This window comes from Pygocentrus nattereri, chromosome 29 (genome assembly GCF_015220715.1).
Source record: "Pygocentrus nattereri isolate fPygNat1 chromosome 29, fPygNat1.pri, whole genome shotgun sequence".
NCBI classification, from domain to species: Eukaryota; Metazoa; Chordata; class Actinopteri; order Characiformes; family Serrasalmidae; genus Pygocentrus; species Pygocentrus nattereri.
Window position 1 is genome coordinate 13,752,955 of NC_051239.1, and position 23,305 is coordinate 13,776,259.

Below are 23,305 nucleotides of genomic sequence, written 5' to 3' on the forward strand. Positions count from 1 at the left end.
TTAACTGCAGCATACTAGCTACTACAGTAGCTGATACTGCTAATACTGGTCCTTTCCTGAGCTCACAATCTTACTATGCATGTTTACTAGCTTAAAGCACTAACTGCATTAACACTCTCTGCATTAACAAAGTGTTAACTTGTTAGGATTTCTTTAACTGAACATAGGAGCAAATATTAGTCTTACGGCACTGGGATAAAAAACTGATAAAAAGCACAATGCTTATAACTTTTGCTGAGCCAAATAACCAACAATACTGAAAACAACAATTTGCAGTATACATTTATCAATTTTTATAGATAATAGTACAGTGTAAAAAAAAAAGAGTCAGAATAAGTCCATACATATTCAACCTTTGCCAATCCCAGAATCTGCTGTTGGGCCAAGTTCTTGGAATACAGGAGTTGGGGTAAGCCCAACAACACTGCCTTATGCCTCCTCTTCACTCGTTTTCAAGTCTCATCCCTTTCATGTTGGACTCCCGGCCCCTTTTTCTTGCCCATGTGAATCGGGCGGAGGAACAATGAGATGTATGAGCGTTGAGGGGGCAGAGTGGAGAATACTGGCCTTGTTGTTGTGGCCCGGGCTCTGTGTTTGACGTTGATTAATGAGAGCGCGGACATGGGCAGAATGTTGAGGAAGGCTCCGGAAGACCTCAGGGGTGCAGAGGGAGGAAAAGGGTGCAGCTACTGACGAGAAACATAGACAGATGCCTTAGGAGAAGAGATGAGAGGTGAGGGCTAGTGGCCAGCACACGAATCATTACTGACCAAAATGTTGACTGGCTACCACATGTGTGTGTCAGACACACACACATAGTTTTTTGTGAGGAAGTTGGGAGCCTGGAAGCTCATTAATATTCATTATTGTGGTAAATATTCATCCGATTTAAGTTTTCTCTCTGTCTTTAAAAATCGCACACAATGAATGAGTCAGTAGATGGTGCTCTGTCATCTGAAGTTCAGTTTACTAACTTGTGGCATTGGTGGTTTGAGGAGAAAAAAGGCAAAAAACGGGCTCCCAAAAAAAGGCCACAGAAAAGTCATTTACATTTTACGCCCCAATTCAAGCACACAAGCACACTTTGTTTTAAAACTGTTTGCCAATGCTTTCTCACTAAAGAAACAGTGTGACCCAAAATGCATGGAACTGTATAGACATCAATTAGTATTATGCCATTTCCATAATGCTAATTCTTGGCTACTAGATTCTATTGGTGATTATGTCTCATGTAATTACCTTTTCACATTGGCATGCTTGGTTGAGCTGTTTCTTTAAATCAAAGAGTGAGACTGAAAGTGTGGATTACGGACTAAAAGTTTATGGTGTCCATCCTCATGATATGTTTTCTGTAACAGTAGGAGAAACAGACTGGTCTGTCTTAGATCACCTTCTCTGCTGCCAAAAGACCCAAACCCTTTTTCTAAGGCTGACTTCTCTTCCGCCAACTCATGGACATGTAGAGGAGAAAAGAAAGGATAAAAAAGAGAGAGAGAGGAGCAGAGCTTTGCATCCAATTCATTGGTTTTGTGAGACACAGCAAAGCTGGCGCTTTTCCCAGCGTATGGCTGCTCATCTGAAAAAGGTCAATTGGTGAGCAGCGAGGCCTCCGTCTACTCTTGCTTTCAGTGAGGGGCCTAGACTGTGTTCAAATTAGCTGAAGTGTCAATGTGGTTACCTTGGCCTGCTACACGCACACAAACAGCTCAGCAAAACAACAAGGAAGACAGATGCAAAGGGTCTGGAATACAAGATTGGACAGTGTGGGATTCCAAAAGCTTGTTGTGCAATGGAGGTAGTTAAGCATTACTCTTATGATGCATTTCAAACTTACATCTAAATATGTAAATCAAACCTAGCCAGAACATTCTGCTATAGCCATTATATCTAACATCTTTTCAGTTACCAGATTTTCTATCCCACTTTGGAAGTGCAACACCTTTAAAGTGCTATCATATGGCATTCTCAGCTAGGTAACTGTGTTTAGTACTTTTTTAAGGTGATTATAGAATCTTCAGAGTCTTGCAGACAGCAGCCACCATTTCAAAACTGGCCTTTTACCCGAGACGGCTCTCCACCAGTCTATCTGTCGACCCCGGCCATGCTGCTCCATTGTCTCAGCTTTCATCTGTAGGTAAGCACCTCGCTAAACCCCCAGCCACTTCAAAACACATGACAATAGCCAGATTTCCTCCCAATTTGCTTGTGGAGAAAGAGCCCAGAAGCTTTTCAGGGGGTTCTGAATAGTCTGGCTAATTCAGGCACAATCCAGGCCTGACCCCCCATTTCCCCTTTGCTTCTTGGGCCCTATTTAGGTACCCCTGACTTTGCCTAATTCAAGAACAATCCCTGCTGGTTTTCATAAGCTTGCCAGCCACCGCAAATATGTCCACTTATCAGTGTGTGAGCGTCCATGTGTGTACGTGTTTTAAGTGTGAATAAGGAGAAACAGACTTTGCAGAAGCATGTACACAGGTAAACGTGCGTATGGACGCACGTGTATTCATGCGTTCCTTCTCTCTAATTATCCTCCTACACTACTGAGGTTTGCTCAGTCTATTTTTTTCACATATTTGTATATAATTTTTTGCCAGAGTGGCCCTAATCAACATCCCCAGTGGCAAGCAGCAGACCCCCCCCTTGCACGTTAATATGCTTCTTTTTAGGGCCACTTCTCAGGCCACTGTATTGCTATTAAAGCAATCAAGACCTTTCCTTGCCATGTCAAGTACTGCTAAGCATCCACAGGGAAACAGATTTGAATTGTGCTGGAGAAACTTGCAAGCAGATTTGCACAAGTAAAAGATTTGGAAGCATTTAGAACAATAAAGAAGAAAGGTTAATGGGAAAACACAGCAGAAGAATGTATATTTATGAGAAATATACTCAGGTTAGTATTTCTAGAAAACCACAAAGACTTTAAATGCATTGACTCATTATAAAACACAGTCTTTAAACTGTTGGCTTGGTATTCAGTTATTAACCTTAAGACTTATTATTCAGTAACTTCTATAAATTATCTGGCAACTACTATGAAACTATTATGTAAGTTTGAGATAAACAGACTTTTGCAGTTTAAGAGTCTGCATTGATACCAAATGAGAAGAAGCAGGAAGGACAGAGAAATGTGATAAATAAGAAATAAAGGGGGAAAGCGGAATTTAGAGTCACGTGACAAAGCACAGGAGAAAAGGAGAAAACACAGTAAGAAGACCAGTTTATCGTTTACCGAAAGCTTCAGCTCCAGGCCGTGTTGCTTTACGGGCGTGAGAAGATCAGCTTTCTGATGCCCATTCAGGAGTTGTGCATGGCCGCCCTGCATGGGATACAGTGACCGGACGGAAGAGTGAGGAGGGTTTATCTTGAAATGTGATGGCTGAAGGGGGAGAAGACTATGAAAGGTGTGCTGAGCTTGTTGGTAAAACATAGTAACTGTAGAGTCTCCAAAATCATAGGGATTTTACCAGATTTTGGCTGAATCCACCCAACACCAGTAACTTGTTCTCAAGACCTGAGAATTCCAATAATTGCTGAATGAGGAAGATTTCTTCCTGACTTACTCCTAGTTTGAGTACTTTAACATCAAATCCTTCAGACAAATGGACAAGTACATAAAACGCTAGACACTTCAATGTTAAAATAGAATGTAAGTGCCAATGTTCACAAAGATTAGACAAGGAAGATCTCTTACTGACCCACCAAAAGTGATATAAGTAAACGGATTTTACAAGCAAAAACCAATTGCAAAACAAAATATTGACGTTTTTTTTTTTTTAATTAAAAGTTGAGGTTTCTAGTTAAAACAATTGACGGTGCTAAGGTATGGAAGTGCACATTCAGTCAAGCGTGAATTCATTCAGTCAGTGGTCCAACAAAATGACTCCGGGTTCCTGTTTAAGCGCTGTGTATATTATGCAGAGTGCAGAACAATGGTAGCTTAAGTTTGTGGGCTAAGGCAGTGTAAGGATATGCCCTACTAACTACATCGACCCCTCTGTCCTCAGTCTGGCTATGGGCCACGTCAAGTGCTCGCCCTAAACAGACTTGATTTCCTGATTCACTATCATCACAGTCCTTCAATACAATCCTTCACAAGCTGTTATTTATATATATATATATATATATATATATATATATAGATAGATAGATTCACACACACACACACACAAACACACACACACACACACACACACACACACACATATATATATATATATATATATTACATACAAGTAAGAAATGAAATTATTTTCAGGAACTTAATGGTTAAAAGATGGTGTGTGTGTATATTATAAAATATATATTTTCATTTTCTATACCTACATAACAATAAGTAATTAAGTATAAGTAATTAATAATTATAAGTAATAATAAGTAATTATCATTAATCTAATTTTGTTCAACATAATAAAAAAAAGACACAAGCATCTCTAGATACAACCTGTCTAATCAGGGCAGCCAAGCCAAGACTTTCTTCTGACTTTACGCACAATAGGGGCCCACTTTATTGATAATCGGCTTCAGGAAACTATCTCAACTGTCCGGGAAAGAGGGATAAGAAAGGTGGAGGGAGACAATTTGGTCATTCAGTTCGAAAGAGGGCTTTCCAGAAAAAAAAAGATAGAAAATAAAAGAAAAGCAAGAAAGAAAGGAAGAGAACGAGAGAAAGAAAAAAGCTCAGGGACACTTTATATCCAAAATCCTCTCTCAGGGCCATCATGTGAAGAATTCCCTCTCACCTCCCCTCCTTCCCTCCCTCCACTCCCTCTCTTCTTCTCTCTGTTTTTTAATAAAGCTGTTTGGTTGTCAGGTTCTTTTCAGGCACAGACCCCCAGCCATGTGAAAAGTTAATCCCTGTGTGTCTGCGCACAGGCTCCCATCTCCCTGGGAACCCCCCACACTCGGGCAGGCTCAAGGACAACCCTGACAAGGCAGGAGTGGGCGGCCCGAGCCTGGGCCGGCCACTTGAGCCCGGGGGCCTCTTTGAGCCACTTCTGGGCCCTGTCTCCCTCCTTTCACCAGTGGTTTTTGATGTGACGTCCTGATGGACAGTCGGATTTTAGATTTACATCTTTGAGTGCTCATCAAGTTGAAGGATGACAGAAGCAAAAAATGGAGCTTTTAGTGCTCCCGCCAAAAACCCGTCCCACCTTCCACTCTTTCACCGGCTTTCTTTGCTTGTTTGTCGCATACTGCAAGAGAAACTGGGAAACTATAACAAATGAAAAAGTGATAGCTCCAACTGCATGTGCTGATATTCACAAAAACAAAAAATATATATATATATATAAATCACCTATTAACTTATAATTACATTTGGCAATATCTATCAAATCCTAAATTGTAATATTTTATATAATCTTAAACCTTAACATCTTAAAAAATCTAAATCAAATCTTAACTTAATTTAAAACCTTAAATTAAGTACCACTGTAGATGCATTGCAGATGCTCCCCTTGTTCATGCTTAATGTAAAAATTCAATTAAATATCTATTAAATTCAACTTAACTTTTCCTTAAACCTTCACTGTAATCTTACCCTCAACTTAAAAACTAATTTTAAATCCTAACCATACCCCTAGCATTGTTCTGCCACTGGATTCAAGTTAAGGGGGCCAGCTAGAAGCATCGCATCCTGGAGACAGCGATATAGTAAATCTTGTCTATTTTACTGAAGTTACTATAACCAGAGAGACAAAAAAATTTTAAACACAACAGCAGATTGCTGAACTTGCATTTAACTGCAGTTGACTGCATACCTCAGCAGGTAAAGGCTAATTACCCAGAGATCCACATCTCACAGGACTAGATAGTTAGGCATAGATATCTCGGGTGAATGAAGAATACAATCTTGTCGTAATTTTTCCCTTAGTATTCAACTTTGTTTTCTTTACCATGGTCAACTTTGCTACTTGCCTACCTTGCTATAGGTAAGAAAATACTTACATTGGGAATTAGAAAAGTCTAGCTATGCTCCCACAATCCCCAGAAACAGGCAAACAGGTTGTACTTACTGTGTCCACTAAAACTGCAACCTTAAACGTCCAATGGTAGCATGCAGCCATATAAATGTTGCCGCAGTAATAGCTGCCACTGAAAATTTGTGCTAATTAATGAAGAGCTTTGGCAGTCACTTTATTTAACATAGGAAAAAAGCATGACAATGGAAGAAGCCTTGGGATTATAGCGCAAGATAAATTACATTCTGTAACATTTTCACTAGCATTGGACAACCATTTTCATTAGAGCAGTCAGAAATTTGAGGAGGGAGAGAGAAGGCTCATGACCTCCAAGCCCCCCGATAGGCATGCCCCTGATCTGTAGACAGGCTACAGATGGCCAACAAAATAAAGTGTGACAATCAATTTATTGAGCAAAAAGGTATGACATAAATAAGCACTATTTTAGTAAAGGGTGCCTGTTTCAGTGAATAAATGAAAGGCATGAAAGGTTGCCTCCTTTATGAAAAGTAATGTATTCCCCTGTTGTGCGCTCTTGCTTGGACAGTCTGCTAGCATGTCAGAGCACAGTGTCTAGAGCAGTGAGTGGCACTGCAGGCTCAGCCAGGGGCAGCCAAGCATCTAAATCCTCTTTCTCTCCTCTTCTGTCTTTTCAGGCTGTCTATTTCTCTCTTTCTCTCTCTCTCTCTCTCTCTCTCTCTCTCTCTCTCTCTCTCTCTCTCTCTCTCTCTCTCTCTCTCTCTCACCCACCATCCCTGCTCACTCATCCTGCCTCTAACGCCCTCCCAGGCCCACAAGCCACAGAAATTAGTTTTGGGGGAAACAAGTGCGATTGGGTCTGTAAAGGTCAGGGCGGACTTTGTTCCGTCTGAGGGTTTATCTAAACTACAGCTGCGTGGGACAATGAGCCGGTGGTGGCCGACAGAAACCCAAGCTGTGCAGACTAAATTACTGCACTGATAAGGCCGAATTAGAAGGAGTGAGGTCCAAGTGCTCAAGAGGGGAGAAGTGGAAGACGAGAGGAGGAGGAGGAGCAAGAGGACCTGGAGGAGAGCAAAGAAGAGTCTGTCTTAATCCATTTCTTGTACTTTCCTTGTCTCACGACAGAGACGAGAAAAGTAAATAAAATGGATTTACGTGTAGAGTTACAAGTTTACAAGTGCTAGTGTTTCCTATCGCAGTAAAGGATGCACAGGGCTTCCTGTTTAGTTTGATGCACCTTGATTTTTTTCAAAGTGACTGCACAAAACTCCAATTCAGATCAGTCAGCACTTAGTTTTGAGAATGATGATAAAATGTGACTTATATTTCTGTTCATGTGCTTTCTTGTTCTAAATGGTATTTTGTGACACAAACGAAACAAAAAGCTAAGAATTTTCAGCTCTGTTAGATGATATTCTTTATATATCAAATAAGAGCACTGAGGAGTCATGCTTTTTTGTGTTGGCCTTAAAAGGGTAAACTGTGTACTTATTTGTCAGTTATCAGTCTTAACTCATATTTGTCAGTAGCTATTACAAATTATTTGATAAGCATATGCAGTTAAGAGAATGAGAAATTAAAGTGTGGGTCCACGTACAGGTCTTTGCAGTTTAAAGTCTTGAAAGACAAGTTTCTTTGTTCTGTTGCAAGTCCATTAAGTGATCCAGGCGTTTTCACTGAGCTCAGCCACTGATTCACCCAGCATGAGATATCATTAGCATATCTGCACTGTCCAGCAGAGGGTACTGCACCATGATATCACTCTAAACTTCCTCTTAGTTCACTGCTCAATACAATGAGTTCTATCACTGTTGTTGTGCACAGCTCAAATCATATCTTGGCTATTAACAGGCGTCTTTCGATGCCCTACAAAAAGGGACTTTATCATGAATTGAGAGTCATTGGCTTATCAAGTCCTATGACGCATTGTGTATTTAACGTCTGTGGATCTTACTGAAGTTGTCCACCTGGTTTAAGAGAATGGAACAAAGCTGATAACACATATCTTGCTGGATCTCCATATCAGTGCCTTGGTCACCTCAGGTGACTGTCACAGCTTAGATTCAGGACGTGAGCACATGGACGTCAGGCTGAATCCCATGGCACCGAATGGTACGAGGAACCTGCTGAGGACACGGCTTCCTAGTGCAGTGTGAGAAAGCACTTGAGTATTAGACAACTTGTCAAGATGGAATGATTGAGGGCTTGAGCACTGCCACAGAGACAAAGAGGCAAAGCGCACGGAATTGAAACAGTGCTCAAACTTCATCCTTTCTCACACACACTCTTAGAGTCTGTACACCCTGTCTTTCCTGATAACATAGGGCATGTGTGTGAGAGGGAGAGTAAAAGAAAGCAAAAAAAGAGAGGAAGAAAGAGATTCTATCCTATCTTGTGATCCTATTAGCAAACACTGGATTGCTAAGTACTTGGTACCACCAAGCACTTGTTCACGCTTACCGAAAGAACAATTTTAATACCCTGAATAGTTTCAACTCTGACACATTTGCATGGCTGCTACAAAGAAGTTTAACCGTACTTTCTCAAAAACCAGCTGTGTCATCGGATCAGTATGTAATTACAAAAAGAAAAAAAAAGAAAAAGTTATATGTTGAAAACCAATTTCGACTTAGGGGCAAACTGACAACAAGCGTCAGATAATGTGTCCCACTGGCTAACTATATATTTCAATGTGTCATAACACACAGGCATGATATCACCCAACTTGGAGACAAATTTGTAGTCCATCTTTAAATAGTGTCTTTAAAAAAGCAACTGGTGTCAGAGACAGAAATTAATGTGAAAAATGTGCCCCACAGAGGAGAACGATAGATTTATGAAGATGGGTTAAGCTGAAGAGAGACTGAACGAAAGCAGAAATGATTCAGAAATAGAACTCGTTTCTCCTACATTGCAAACGCTAGCAGACACAGTTGAGAGAGAGAGAAAGAGACTCTCGTTATGTGATAAAGTCTGGATTTCTTTCCAGCATAAAAGCAAATTCAAGACCTCAACACTTTTTAACACAAAGCCATCATTGTCTTTCGTCCCCGAAATATAGCCATCTCACAAGTAATGCTACAATAACACTAGAAATCTGTCTTTTCCAAAGAGAGAGGGAAACACTTTATGAGACACCTGGGGAACTGAAGTGTTGCTCTAACAAAGACAAAGAACTTGAACTTGGAGTAACTTGAGAAATATTACTTCTTCACTGGGTTTTGGATCCAACGACATTATGGAATCATTATGGATTTATTGTATTCCGGATTAATATCAAAGTTGGCGATGAAACCAGGATCACATGTAATTATTTTGCTTGCAGTCCCTATTAAAATACCTTTAAAATATCTCAGACTGACAAAAAGAGGGTAGTGTCTGGTTTAAAAACACTTTCATTCTTTCTTACAATACCACACTGCAGTTATATTTGCAAGATAACGCAACCTTGACATGCCTTGTAACTAGGTGCAGGCGATATGGCAAGAATGCAATATCACAATGCTAAGTTATTCCTTCGATACCTATGTATCATGATATTTTGTTTTTATAAAGTTTGACATTCTTGGTAGAGACATATTTTAAAAATACTATCATAAAAGAGTACAGGGTTTTTATTTTTAACATTTCATAAACTGCACTCAGAAAATCTAAACAGTACTAATTATGCTTTGAAACATGTATTTGGTCAGTGTTCTTTAAGTACTGACATATCCACAATATGCCCAGAACATATCATGATGCGATACAATGCTGTCACACAGCCCACTCTTACTTGCAATTAATTAAAAAACACCTTGCTGACATGCTTGGTCTGAATAATTTTGCCCAGATTTTTTTTTTTGTTGGATCATGTGAATGCCTATACAAACACAATTCCAAAAAAGTTGGAATAGTATGTGAAAGCAGAGATTAATAAATTGTGTATTCAATTGAAACCTCATTACATTTTACCTTATGGATGTCATTATTTTTGTAAATATATGTTTATTCCAAATCTGATGCTTGCAACACAAGACACCAAATGATCCAGTTTTGAAAACAGACTTTTTTTGCCATTTTTCATTTATACAAATTTTTTGTTGTGCAATGGTACAGGGCATTTGCTGGCATTTTGAGCTTAATAAGACACATATTTCCAATAGGAGACAGCTATGGACTGAGGGCAGGCCAGTCTCTGATTTTGCAATATACATATACATATAAAGGTAAAATCCTTGCAATCCCTAGGGAGTAATGTTATATGTGATTCCTAAACTGCTGGATTATTTTGCTGACACTTTGTTGCCTATGTGCTCAGCCTCAACCCATCCTCGCTCTTAAAAGACAAGGACTTTCCCGGATGCTCTTTTTTAAAATCCGAGCATTACTTATGTAAGATGTTTTTTTTTTAACATTTCACAAAGTTTCTACTTTTGATTTGCCCCTGTCTCATCTTTTTTGGAACGTAAAAACAGATTTATAAATCACTGCCTTTTGTTTTTATTTGCATTTACCTACTGACCAAACTATTTTAGAATTGGGTTTGTACAATAATTTAATACTTTAGGCTCTACTTTAGGGATATAATGGGGATATAATGATTAACCAATTAACCATTAATCCACAAACAATTGTTTGACTAAATATTTGGCTAATAAAAAATGTAAAATTATTTTCATTTAAATTTTCAGTAAACATAGTCACCTACTTGAATAGGCGAGTACAGGTGATTGGTTCAGGGCCACTAATCAAGAAGACATTAGTTATATCTACATCAATGTATCAAATGGAAAACAAATGTATATGTGATAGGAAAATTTATCCACGTTATCCAAGAGAAAGTGTGATGCATGGCAATGTAGGGAAATCACATACAAATGTGCAAAATTACAGAGAAGACAATGATGTTTTTCAAGAGCTATTGTTAAACACTGAGCCAATCCAGCCCTGGTCATGGCATTAATGTTTGTTTGAATTTGGCCCAGTAAAGAATCGAAAATATAACTTTCTGTGGTTCATCAGTGCGTATTTCAGCCATTTCATCAATGTGAAATTCTTTGCTATACGTTGAAAAAAGTCTTGCACTAAACGTCACTGTTGCACTGTGCAGTCTTTCAGAGAGTGGTGAACTCCTCACTATCTTTACATTTTGAAAGACTCCGAAAGACTTTTCATATCCAATCATGTTACTGATCTGTTGCCAATTAACCTAATTAGTTGGGAGTTCTACCATGTTTAGTATTACACAACTTTACCAGTCTCTTTTTGCTCCGGTAACAACTTTTTTGAAACAAAATGTAAAAATAGGGTTTAAATGATTTGCACAACATTGTGCAAATGTTATGTTTTTATTTACATCTTGCACAGTGGGTTGTATGTTTAATATGGTTTTGGCTATTTACTTTATATACATGGTAATGTCTTGCCTCACCTTTTCGATCCATAAAGGGAACACTTTTTAATATTTTGGTGGTATACAGAATTCAATTGAGTTCACTCATAAGTGTGTGTATATGAAGCATTTCACATTGTTTTTTGCACAGATTTCACAACTGTAAGACTTGCCTGGTAATGAACAAAATCTGCAAAATTTGCATCCCTACTGTACTTCTGACATACTTCTTTATGTCATCTGTCACTAGCAAAACCGAGCACTCACATGTGAAGGCTAATCTAACACTGTCTAATGTAGCACTTACATGCCTGCAGGACATATCGGAGAGATGTAAGGCCTTATGTATCATCATGAACATCTGAAGATAGTATTCACAGCTAGTCTCTGGGAGTGAGTTTGATTTACTTCAGTGAAAGAAGGCAAACATCATTGCAGTGAGACAAATGCACATTTCCAGCATGAAAATATAACTGTAATTAGCAACGTAAACAAGGCTGACAAACACCATCATTCAGTTCAGTGGAGAGCAGAGGCAGCGTCTGCCGTACCCTCGGGCCAAAAGAGCTCCTGATGGACCTATTCATCAACACGTTCCTGAATGATGGGTGTTCATGGAGAGAGAGAGTGTGTGAGAGAGTGAGAGAAAAGGAGAGAGAGCGAGAGAGCACTTTCTGAGCTTCAGTTACCTGCTTCTTCAGAGCAGAAGAACATTTGCCTGAAATAAAAGTTCAGAATGATCATGCTGAAAAATGGATGGACAAAAATTAGAAAAGTGTTTGCATTTGTCTCTGACCTCCATAAATGTCTGAAAAAAGAAAGTAAGGAACAACAAAAACAACAACAACAAGCCAAATCAGCGGAATTAAGAACCCCTAATTGCCCTGTTCTCTATATAATTTTCATTAAGGTCCAAGATTAATTAACAGATGGGGGTAATTGGTTATTAACAAATGATAAGGCATCAGTGCGGTAATCAATCCTGACATTTAATTTGCAGCTTGCTTCCCCTGCTATCAATTACCGTGTTCATGGGAATAATTGACAATGTTTGCTCGGGGGACGCGACACAAAACAGACTTTTTTTCACAGCTCTGAAAAACAGCGCTTCTATGTTTCTACAGCAACACAGACCATATGTTTAATATTAGATGTAATCTGTTCTAGTCAAGTGCTCCGAAAACAGGGAAAATTGGATTAAATTGGTTAATGGCATGTTTAAAACCTACATAAAATGAATGTGAATGGAAGATATTACAGGGCAGAGCGAGAGAGGCATGGTGTTTTTATGTGTTCCTTCTTTTTGTGTGTAAACCCAGGTTTCCCTTAAATGATGCAAAACCACACAGCTCTGGTCAACAGAACAGGGATAGACCACAGCGAAGATATAAGTTTACGCTATGTGGGAAAGACACGGAGAACATTTACACGATGAGTGCCATATGACCACGCAAGCAGCACTATATTTTATTCCCTATTTGGCAATATTTGTGGTGCATAGGAAGTTATTCCTAAATTATGAGCTAACTCTGAGTAACCACAAAAACTGTTTTTCCATGAAAACCATAGTGTTCAATCTCTTTTTCAAGTAATTCATTGAATCTTGCTTACTGTGTCTGACACAATGCCAAACTACTTGGCAAAGTCCTTGATTCAAGGCGTTAATGATTTTTTAAAACTGATTAAAAAATTTTTACACAATAAAAAATGTATGTAGTATATGAAGAATTCACTAAATTTCTGCAAAGTTTGCATCTCAACTGACATCAGTATATGTTTTCTGTCTTCATTGCCAACATTTGTTCACCCTGACTACGATCATTGTGTCCACTGATCATTGTCACTGTTTTCCTCTATAAGAATCTCTCGTTGCGTTCTTTGGCCTGTTTCAAGATAAAAGCTGCCCAGCCCCACAAACAGACTAGACAAGCTGCTAACTGTGGCCTGTCAAATGCTATCTACACATGTGCTTGGCGGCTGAGCTATTCCACACAAAGGCGGACAAACAGGGAGGTGAAAGGTAGGGTCAGGACAGATAGCGGCGAGGTGTGGCGCAAACGCTTCAAGGGACGTTAGCACAAGGACAAACAAAAATCAACCACAAGTATGAAAGCCGGCTGTCAAGGAGGGATCAGGACACAAAGGAATTTGGGCAGACCTTGGAGGAACAACCATGGAGAATAGAGCATCTGTCACGTATACCAAAGGCGCAAAGCGAAGACGTCCAATCCTGAGTATCACTATGTCAACAGCACAGCAAATACAAGAAAATAGCAGGCAATGGGCCCTGTTTTTTTTTTTTTTTGGTGAGATGAATAATGTTGATATGGAAAAGTACCCAACGCCATGAAGGCAAACAGAAAGTTTGCACTGCAGCAAAGTCATCACTAGGTCAAAGCACTTTGAAGTTGAGAGGCACAGAGATAGGTGACATATACCAATGGAGAATGTGCCAGCCATCAATCACAAAGGTCAAACAGAACATATCTAGAAACTGGAGGAAAATCCGGTAGAAAAGTCGGGCTAGTGCATACAACAAACAGCAAATCATCATTCTAAGTGATCACGTGGCAATCATTACACAAAAAACTACAGTATAATTTTATATGAACTTTTATATGAATATGAATATCAATACAGTAATTCAGATGGCTTCACATTTTATATGATGCTAAAATCTCTCAGAATAGATGACAATTTACTTTAACCTGAGCTCCCACATTATAACAGTAATAACACACTAAAATCAAAAAGATTTAGCCTCTGTGATATAGAACAGCATTTATTACATTTGGTACATTTTGAATTTTAACTGAATAATATTCTATTTTGCTTTGTCCCAAAGCAGTTTTACAGAAATGTTAGTGCAGAGCCCTAATTTACAAGCCAAAGGAGACAGTGGCAGGTAAACTTCCACAAGAGCATGACAAAGAAACACTGAGGGGAACCTATTAAAGATGTCCAGTTATTTATGTTTTTGTCCATCAGAAAAAAGTACTCCTGAGCAAAATGACCAGCAGTAAGCACATGTAAATTGGACTACGGTCACTCCCAATCACTCCGTGGTCCAGAAAATAGCTTCTTACTCTGCCTTTAAGAAATTCTGAACTCTTAACTATGCTCTAGAGTTGCTTAGTAGTTCAACTTTCCCTCTACAGCATAGAAACTAGCTGTCTAATCTCACATGGTGCAAGATTTGCAAAGATGTGAATTTGAGCAATGCAATCAACTTAGCTAAGCAGGATTCAGGGATGAGTACATGAGTGCTTATGAAAGATGATGGTAAGAGTCATCTATGAGGTGAGAGAAGTTTTAAATCAAAACTCCGCCACGCCTTGTCACACTGTGAGGGCATGGTGTGTGTACACATCATTAATCTGGCTTTTGAAGAAATGCCACTGCAGAGTTCACATCCAGAGTCCCCTCTGATTCACCCTGATACATTGGCTCCTTTGTTTCACTGCCGAATGCAAGCGTGATGAATAAAAGAGCCTCTATCTGACTGCCCTGGTGAAATGGGTTGAATAAAGAAGTATCCGTGGCACTGCCTCTCGTACGCTTGCACAGTAAATTAGATTACCATTAAAAACAAGCCTAATAGCAGCTTGGCCATTACAGCCATGTGAGCCATTACCAAAAAAGAGATTATTCATGCAGACTACAGTATCATTATCAGTTTATTCATATATGTTTATGGCTGTACTTATTATTTAAATGTAAAATAATTTATATCAATAGTCCAAAAACGTTTTATGACTAAGGGACACATGTGTAAGGTAAATGCTGACATAAAGTTACATAAGCCACATGCCAGTGTCGTCTCACCTAAAATCTTCCTATCAGGATTCTATAATGTATCTAAAGAGAGAAGTCCACATAGTTGGGCCACCTAAAATGCCAAGAGCGCCACTGGCATTACTGCTGTAGGCTCAGCTAAGCTCAGGATAAGTCTCAGTAAACGGAAAGTGGAAAGAGAGTGCCTAACACAAAGATGCCATTCTGTCACTGCGCACCCACCCAATTACCAAACACACTTGTGAAATGACATTGTCTCAGGATAAATGGATAGCACATACACAGGCATCCTCTATAGAGTCGCCTCTAGATATATCTGACAGCGTCTGACATTAGATGGACACGTACACTGACAGTGGTCCCCTATGGAGGCTATCTGACATTATTTCAAACCTGACTGTCAGCATCAGGTGATGTCAGTCCACTCGACATTCCACAACGTTTCTGTCAATACTGTACCTGGCACCAATCTGCCCGCTTATAATAGAGCATCGTGCTACTGGGTCCCTAAACCGACAGGGCCACTGGCTAGAGTCCTTCCTCTTGGGGCCTTTCCAGGAGACTGAAGAACAGACCTGATTGAAACAGTCTGTAGCAGGGGCCAGTGTTATATTATGTTGTGATAAAGGGAAGCATAATGGCTTTTAAATAGACGCGCTCTGTCTCTTGTTGGCTGGCGAAGGCGCTCTGCAGGGAGAGAGGCTGTGTGGAAACCCCGGGGGCTAAGCATGCCGCAGATTGAGCTGTCCGTCTTGCTGAAATGAATCTGAGTTAACACCTCTTCAGTCGGGACAGAGGCACAGCCTGAGGGACAGATGGAGGAAAGTGTCCTCCTCCTCCTCCTCCTCCACCTGCAACTGCCACTGTGCTCATTACCTCACACCTGTGTTCTGGCCTGCAGCACAGAAACACCTACAAACAGTAATAGAGTGTGCACACTTAAATGCGTAAATGTTTGTCTGTCTCTGTTTGTGTGCTTCTGTAATGTCTTCCAGTCTCAAGTGTACATCTAAACCAGACCTTTTAGAATTAGGCTGTGGATTTAGTTCCCAACACAAGGTCAATAAGATGTTAAAACTTTGACTGCACAACAGGGCTGATATCCAACTCCCATCTGTTTTGGTACTGTTTCATTTGAAGTGACTGTAACCCTTAAAAGTCACAGTTTTCGCTGCATATAAAAAGCATGGTGGAATTTGTAAAATTTTATGGGGACTGAATTTTTGCTCTGAACTCTAATACAGCCTAAGAAATTCCTGTCCAGAGCCTGACCTCACCTGATACAAAGCATTACCTTTTAAGCCTTAACACAAACCAACCCCACCAAAGTCCTACTCAGAACTGACATGAACCAACCCATCATTTCTCTAAGTGCTGAATAAGTTCCCTGTGTAGACAATAATCACCATCATCAGAGAACAGATACACAAAATGTACAATACTATATAATTGTACAAAATGACTATTTATGCACAAAAAATGTCCGTACTAAACTTTACTCTCTTAAAATGATTCTGGCCCCTTGTGCCATATGAAAAATGATTTAAGGTAGTAATTAGGACTTAGTAATGAAGTATAAGGAGAAAAACGAAAGTGGGTGAAGTGCAGGGTAAAATCAGTTAGGTTTGTGTGAACCCAAACGTGAAATCTGAACCTATCCCAGGCATGACACATATTTAAGAAAGGATGTCCAAACCCGACATCGGCAAATAGGTTTTATTGGGTTTGGACAAATATTTCAAGCTCTGGTAATTTAATATAAATTAAATCTCATAACTCACTGAAACAAACAGATGAAAAAGTGGATTCTTAACTTTCAATCAACAGCATAGTTGTAGAAGAGGACATTTATTTCATTTGAACTTAGTAAAAAAAAGAAATCTAAATAAACAGGAAACTGTCAGAACTTGACCCTGTTGATATAAAATGTAAATGACTATTCAATATGTAAGCATTTATTATTATTAGTAGTAGTAGTAGAAGTCAATTTCAACTCCCTGTGACCATATGGCAGTTCTCCAGAAATTCGTAATGACTTGTTCAGGGTTCCTCTGATTGTCTTCAACAATCTTGTTGCTGGCCATTCTCTTTTTCTTTTACCTTCAATTGTTCCAAGCAAAACTGTCCAATTACTTGGTTCTTTTTTGTAATATGTCCAAAATAAGAAAGCTTCAGTTTGGTTATCTGGGCTTCACATGAGAAGTGAGGCTTGATCAAAGTATACATATGTTTGTTTTCATTTTTTGTCCAAGGTACACTTAAAAGTCATTATCAAGAGTTCACAGGCATCAATATTTTTCCTTTCCCAAAATCAGACTTCTAAATAAGAGTGGCAAACATATAACATCATAATACTTCATAAAATTTTCACAATAAATGACAGTTATCACAATATTAAATCCTGAGTTGGAACAGACAAAAAAGTCCCTATCAAAAAGTACTATCAAAAACTAGGAGCACAATTAAGTTTTTTCAGGATTTCACATAACGCATAGCATTAAATCCAATGAAACAGGCCTAATGATGCTCTGTAGCTGGGAAGTGTTCCTTATGTTCTGACAGTCTCACAATGTGCAGAGAAGAGAATTGTGATGTACCATGACATTTAATTTATCACAATAATGGTATATACTGTCATATTGCCCACTTCTACTCCTAAGGACGAAATCTGAGATCTAGCCAACTTGTGCCTTGTCTGTAATGCCTTTTTTGTCTAAGCTGACATAAACATTGACATTTACACTTGTGTTGACTCACATTAGCATCAGCAGGTAAGAAAATATAAAGAAACATCAAAAACATGTAGTTATACTTATCCCAAATTCGAAATATAACTTCCCCTATAATGCAATCCAAAACCAGCACTCCTAACTGTGCAAGTATCTGTCTGTGTTTGGCCCACTGTGGCTCTGCTGTAATCCAGTTCTATTAACACCTCTGACCCTGTGCTGTTAGCCCACTCCTCTCTCCACACTGTCTATTTGTCTTTGTGCAGGGGCAGCACACTGACGTAGTCCGGTCCAGCTCCTCTGGGAGTCCAGTGATGGCTATCCATGCCTGACTGTTATGACTATCTCCGATAAGAGCTCTGGCCCCTCTGGCCATGGCCAGCAACAGAGGCAGACAGGATGTTTCAGAAAGCAGCCTAGAGATTTTTCATGATTTTTTTTCTTTTTCATTTTCTTTTTTTTTAATGGGCGGGTCTTTCTGAGACTCTGTCATTTATTTCTCTTTTGTGTAACTTCTTAAAATGCAACACCCGTTGTAGCTATTATAGAGATGAGCTTTTATAGAAGGCTACCACACTGCTTCCATAAAAAATCAAAATAATGGACTTAAAACTAAATAGAAATCGTAAAATGAAGTGACAGGATTTTACACACTGTCCTCAACCAGTTTCCGGCAGCTGCCAGCGAGTATCACTTTTATAGATGGTTTGTCACAGATGGTCCAACAGATGTCTCTCTGGTCTTCAGCAAGTGTGTGAGAGCAGCGTGCGTGTGCATATGTGTATCTACATGAGTGTGTGTGTGCGTATATGGGCTGAAGCTCGTAGATGTGCTCCTCGTCAATCGTTACGCTGTCAAGTGGAGCCTTGAGAGCTCCTTATAAAAAGTAAAGCGAAAGTACTTGAGCGCATAAATTGGCGGCTGAAATCTGAGCATTGTGTCAGGCAGACACACAGACAGGCTTTTTCCTGAGGCCGGATTCTGATGAGCACCATTAGTGGCGAATCCAAGCCAATGCGGCCTAAGAGGGAGAGTGTAGCTTTTGGAGTCAAGCCCTGGGCGTGTCAAGAGTCTAGTCAAAATATGAAGCTGTACTGAAGGAAAAAAATATGATAAAAAAATAGGCTGCTCACAGCGTGTGCCTGCAAAATGTCAAATGTATCACTGAGAATAATCTCAGTGGATGAACAAAACAGAGAGGAAGAGAAGGAAAGGAATTAAGTATGTTTGAGAAGAGGAACAATCTGTGCTGAATAATCTGAAGAAAATAGTAGTACAGACAGCTTTGTGCATGTACTGGGTTTTATTTTACACGTATCACTTCCCAAAATATGGAGTGCATTACTGAAATATTTTTCAGTTACTAGCACACCAAAAAACATAGTAATGTCCAGTAGTGCACCATAACCATTAGATATAGGCCTTCAGTTCACAACAATATCAATACTCAGTCAAAAACAAAAAAAGAAAACACTTCTACAATAATGCTAATCTGTGCTTGTGTACATGAATATTTTTGGCCATTTTATATATATATATATATATATATATATATATATTTTTTTTTTTTTTTTTACCTTTAGAATACAGCTGCTGCTGCTGATTTCCATTTCTAACAATCAACTGAAATCACTTCCAGAGTCATGAAGAAGTGATTTCACTGTCACTTCTTAATAATGCTGGTAGTTAAACTAACATGTAAGGCCTTCAGCCCAGCTCCTGATGATATAACAAATAGGAGAGCTTGCGTGGCTGTCAACCTAGACACCACAGTGGAAAAAAAATCCTGATTGGATAATTTCCTGCTGAGCATTTCAAGATCTTAAGCTTTTTGTTTTTAACCAAAATGTAATAAGTAATAGTGCTTTTACAGTACTTACAGAATTGAAATCTTGTAAGATTGTTTGTAAGTATGTTATTAATAAAAATAAGCTCAAAATCATTATTTTTTAATTCCTGGAAATCATCATCCTAGAAGGTCCTGAAGGTTTTCTACAACTAGTTTCCTGCTCAAATCCTGCTTAAATCAAATTTGATTTAAAATTCAGGTGCTTGTTCCCATGAACATGACTAAAGTGGCCTGCCAGTCTAATATATAATTAGTGTAATGGATATACTGTATATACTGTCCACTGTGTGTGTGTGTGTGTGTGTGTGTGTGAGAGAGAGAGAGAGAGAGAGAGAGAGAGATAGAATGAGCTACAAAGACAAATGCAGACAGTTTGAGAGCCTTAGTTCTGTGTTGGTCATGTGGGCACTAACAAACTTGCTCAGGCAACTTCAATAACCTTCAATGTCATGTTGAAAAGAAAATGTATAGTTCAATACAGCACCACGCAAATGCCACGCTTCTTCCATTCCTAGTATCATGTGGCGTGACCAAATGAGTGCACTCGAATGCATAATAGGGAAAAACTGATATCTTCAGTAATCAGGATTTTTAAAACAGGCATCAAGTGAAATAGGAATAGTTTGGAAAATAAAAAGAAAAAAGTGATGTTCGAATGTGCACTCCGTGATACACAAGGAATATGCATATGTTGCATCTTTACTATACTTTGTAGCTCCCTCTCGATCACAGCTGAGAACGAGCAAATCAAAACAGGATTCACTTACCTCAGTCTAAGTCCAGGAGCACCCTGCCTCCCACATATGTATTATACAGTATGTTAATACCTTGGGTCTCCATTTTACTTTCAAATAATTTTTAATAGTTATTTGTGAATGAAAAGAAGTTATTATATGATAAACCATCAACTCTAACTATCAGAGGTTCAACAATTTAAAATTCATATTTCAGTTTGATGTGATATGGTGCTGTCTCGGTGCAATACATTTTACGATACGGCAAAAATAAAGACTGTCTAAAAATTGACCCTATATTAATATGTCAATGTTAATGTTACCATTTTCAATTTATTAGACCATTCAACATTCTAAAAGTATAATGTTTGAGACTTTAGAACAAAGAGCTCCAAACAGGTTTGAGGAAAAGAAAAAAGAAAATGAACTATATTTTGATAGGTGTATTTTGTGAATATTTTGATAGGTGAACTCCAGTGAAAGCTTAATCCTTAACTGTTTGGAAACAGAAGTGAAATCTATTATTTTTTTGGATAATTACTACATCTTGTGACTTAATTTAATGTGTCATTGTCTAAGATTTACATGGCATGTTAATGGTGTTTTTATGCTTAGGCTATGGATTCACTGCTTGTAACAGATGTATTTACTAATACAAACACAACTGCTGGATAATAGCTTTCCAAACCTACTCTTTTTATTATAGTGTTATATCACTGTATTATTATATCACTGTATGCAATTTCTATGGCATGTTTATATTCTTAGGCAGTACATTAATTTGGTAATCACAACTTGTAAGTAGATATATCCTCTGTGCTTTTCAGTATACTCTTTGTATCACACATCACAATGTTAAAAACCATTTAGCCGCCTAGCACGTCTATGCATTTTTTAACTGAGAAATTGACATTGCATATCACTGCATTTGGACTTATTTTGATCATGACCTCTGGTAAATTATTATGGCCTATTTTGTGACTATGTTTTGGGCAATTTACTGATTCAAAAAAATAAAAATTTCATAGCCTGCATCTGTCAACATATCCTGATTAATACACATAGATTTCCAAATCTACTACTTTATTATACTAGGCATATGTACAGTCTGTGTAAAAGTAATGGGTTTAAATGTTTTTTTTTTCCATTTTGTTTTTAATGATTCAGGAACATTATATTGCTTTATAAGGTAACAAGCTTTATAATGTAACAAAATCAAATCAAATAAAATCAAGTGACGTGTGTAATGAGTGAACATGCCATTGCAGGCACAACTCACAAGCTACAGCGTAAGACTTTAGCTAACATGTGAGCCACAAGCTAATACGTTAGCCTTGAGCTAATATGCTACTTTACCATAACACACTAACCATGAGCTAATATGCTAGCCTTGGCCTATTCCTCTGTGCATCATTATGGATAAATCTATTTCTTAGTGTTCCTTCAAATTATTTTAAATTTGTTTGGTTTTAAGTGCTAGTATCATCAAAGAAGCCTACCTCCCATCCATAAGTGGTTTCTTTGACGGTGGCACTCTGCAGTCCGTTGTATGGTCCGAAACGTTCACCCATCCCAATTTTGGTTTTGGCCCAGATACCTAGGCCAGCTCCTGGGACAGAGGACTCACGCAGCTCCAGGTTGGAGGGGATAGGAATGTCATCGGGAATGTAGACAGGCACCTCATAGGGCGAGCCCTCTTTAGGGGTGAAGTCCTCGTTGTTGGGCTGGGGGGAGGCTGGCCCCACGGCAATAGGTGACATGATGCTGTCTTCCGTCTCCTCTTCGGCACTCTCGCCAGCCGCAGGGTTGAGCTCTGTGTCATACATGCTTTCTACTGCCTCGCTGTCATCTGAAACAATAAAACAACATGAGTCAGGACATCTACAGAGTAATAATTATAATGACAATGTTTTTTTAACTTTCCTGCATTAAATAACCTCTTAAAACCTGTAGTTATTTCCAGCAATAACAAAAAGCATGGCGCAATTTTATATGTTACTTTATATACAATTTTATTGGTTAACTTGATTTAAAAAATGAGTGTGCACTCTTGTTTTCCATTATTTTTTTAACATGAATAACAAATGGAAAAGTTTTGAAGGTATCTGCTCCTAACCTGTATCAAGTTAGCATCATTATTGTTTGTATTTTCAATATCTTTGGACATTGTATACTTTGCTTACCTAAACCCTTCTAACAACAGCATTAATCATAATCAAGATAAAAATTTAAGTCACTTTCATTCCTTCACATAACTTGAAGAAAGATGTTACCACAGCAAATATCAGTCACTTTACACTGTCGACACCACTTGTTCACTCAGATCATTAGATAGATGCTTGTAGGATCATATCTTGATTGGTCTTCGTCAACCCCTGAAGATGGAAAACCTGAGCCCTTTGAACTGACTCTCAGTTACAATTCCATTCCAGACTGTTCCAGCTTATAACGAGACTGCTGCTGGATTTGTTCCATTCACTCACAGCCTCTACCATTTCCTGTCTGATCATCTTACAGATAATAAGACCCAATGACCCTGCGGTCTGACGCCACCACCAGCCATCCTCAGCCTCTCCCATAGTCACCTATGTTTATTGTCATTCCACGCCTGACAGAGTAATTGTGGTGCTTAGCCACTGTGGTTAAGGATGGTAAGAGGCTGATGACTAGAAGCAGGAGCTGAGCAGATGCTTGTGATACCGAAGAGGTTCCATCTCGACCTGTCCTGCTGCAATCAGTACTGAAAAAACTGAATATGAGGCATTTTTAGAGAAGGAACATGAAGCAACTCGGTGATTCAGATTTAAAACTGAAGAGTATAAGCAGAGTGTTGTTTCATCTTACATGGAATGGCTGCATTACTATCATTGTGAAGCTGGGGG

General features: G+C 38.8%; 1 protein-coding gene across 7 annotated transcripts in view; it reads right to left on the minus strand.

Moving 5' to 3' along the window:
- prdm16 (PR domain containing 16) overlaps window positions 1-23,305 on the minus strand; it is a 234,939-nt gene that overhangs the window by 135,255 nt on the left and 76,379 nt on the right. For all 7 annotated transcript variants that reach the window (XM_037536151.1, XM_037536155.1, XM_017705810.2 and 4 more), the window contains exon 2: window positions 21,923-22,272. In XM_037536151.1, coding sequence (XP_037392048.1) covers window positions 21,923-22,272 — 350 coding nt within the window. The remainder of the gene's footprint in view (window positions 1-21,922; window positions 22,273-23,305) is intronic.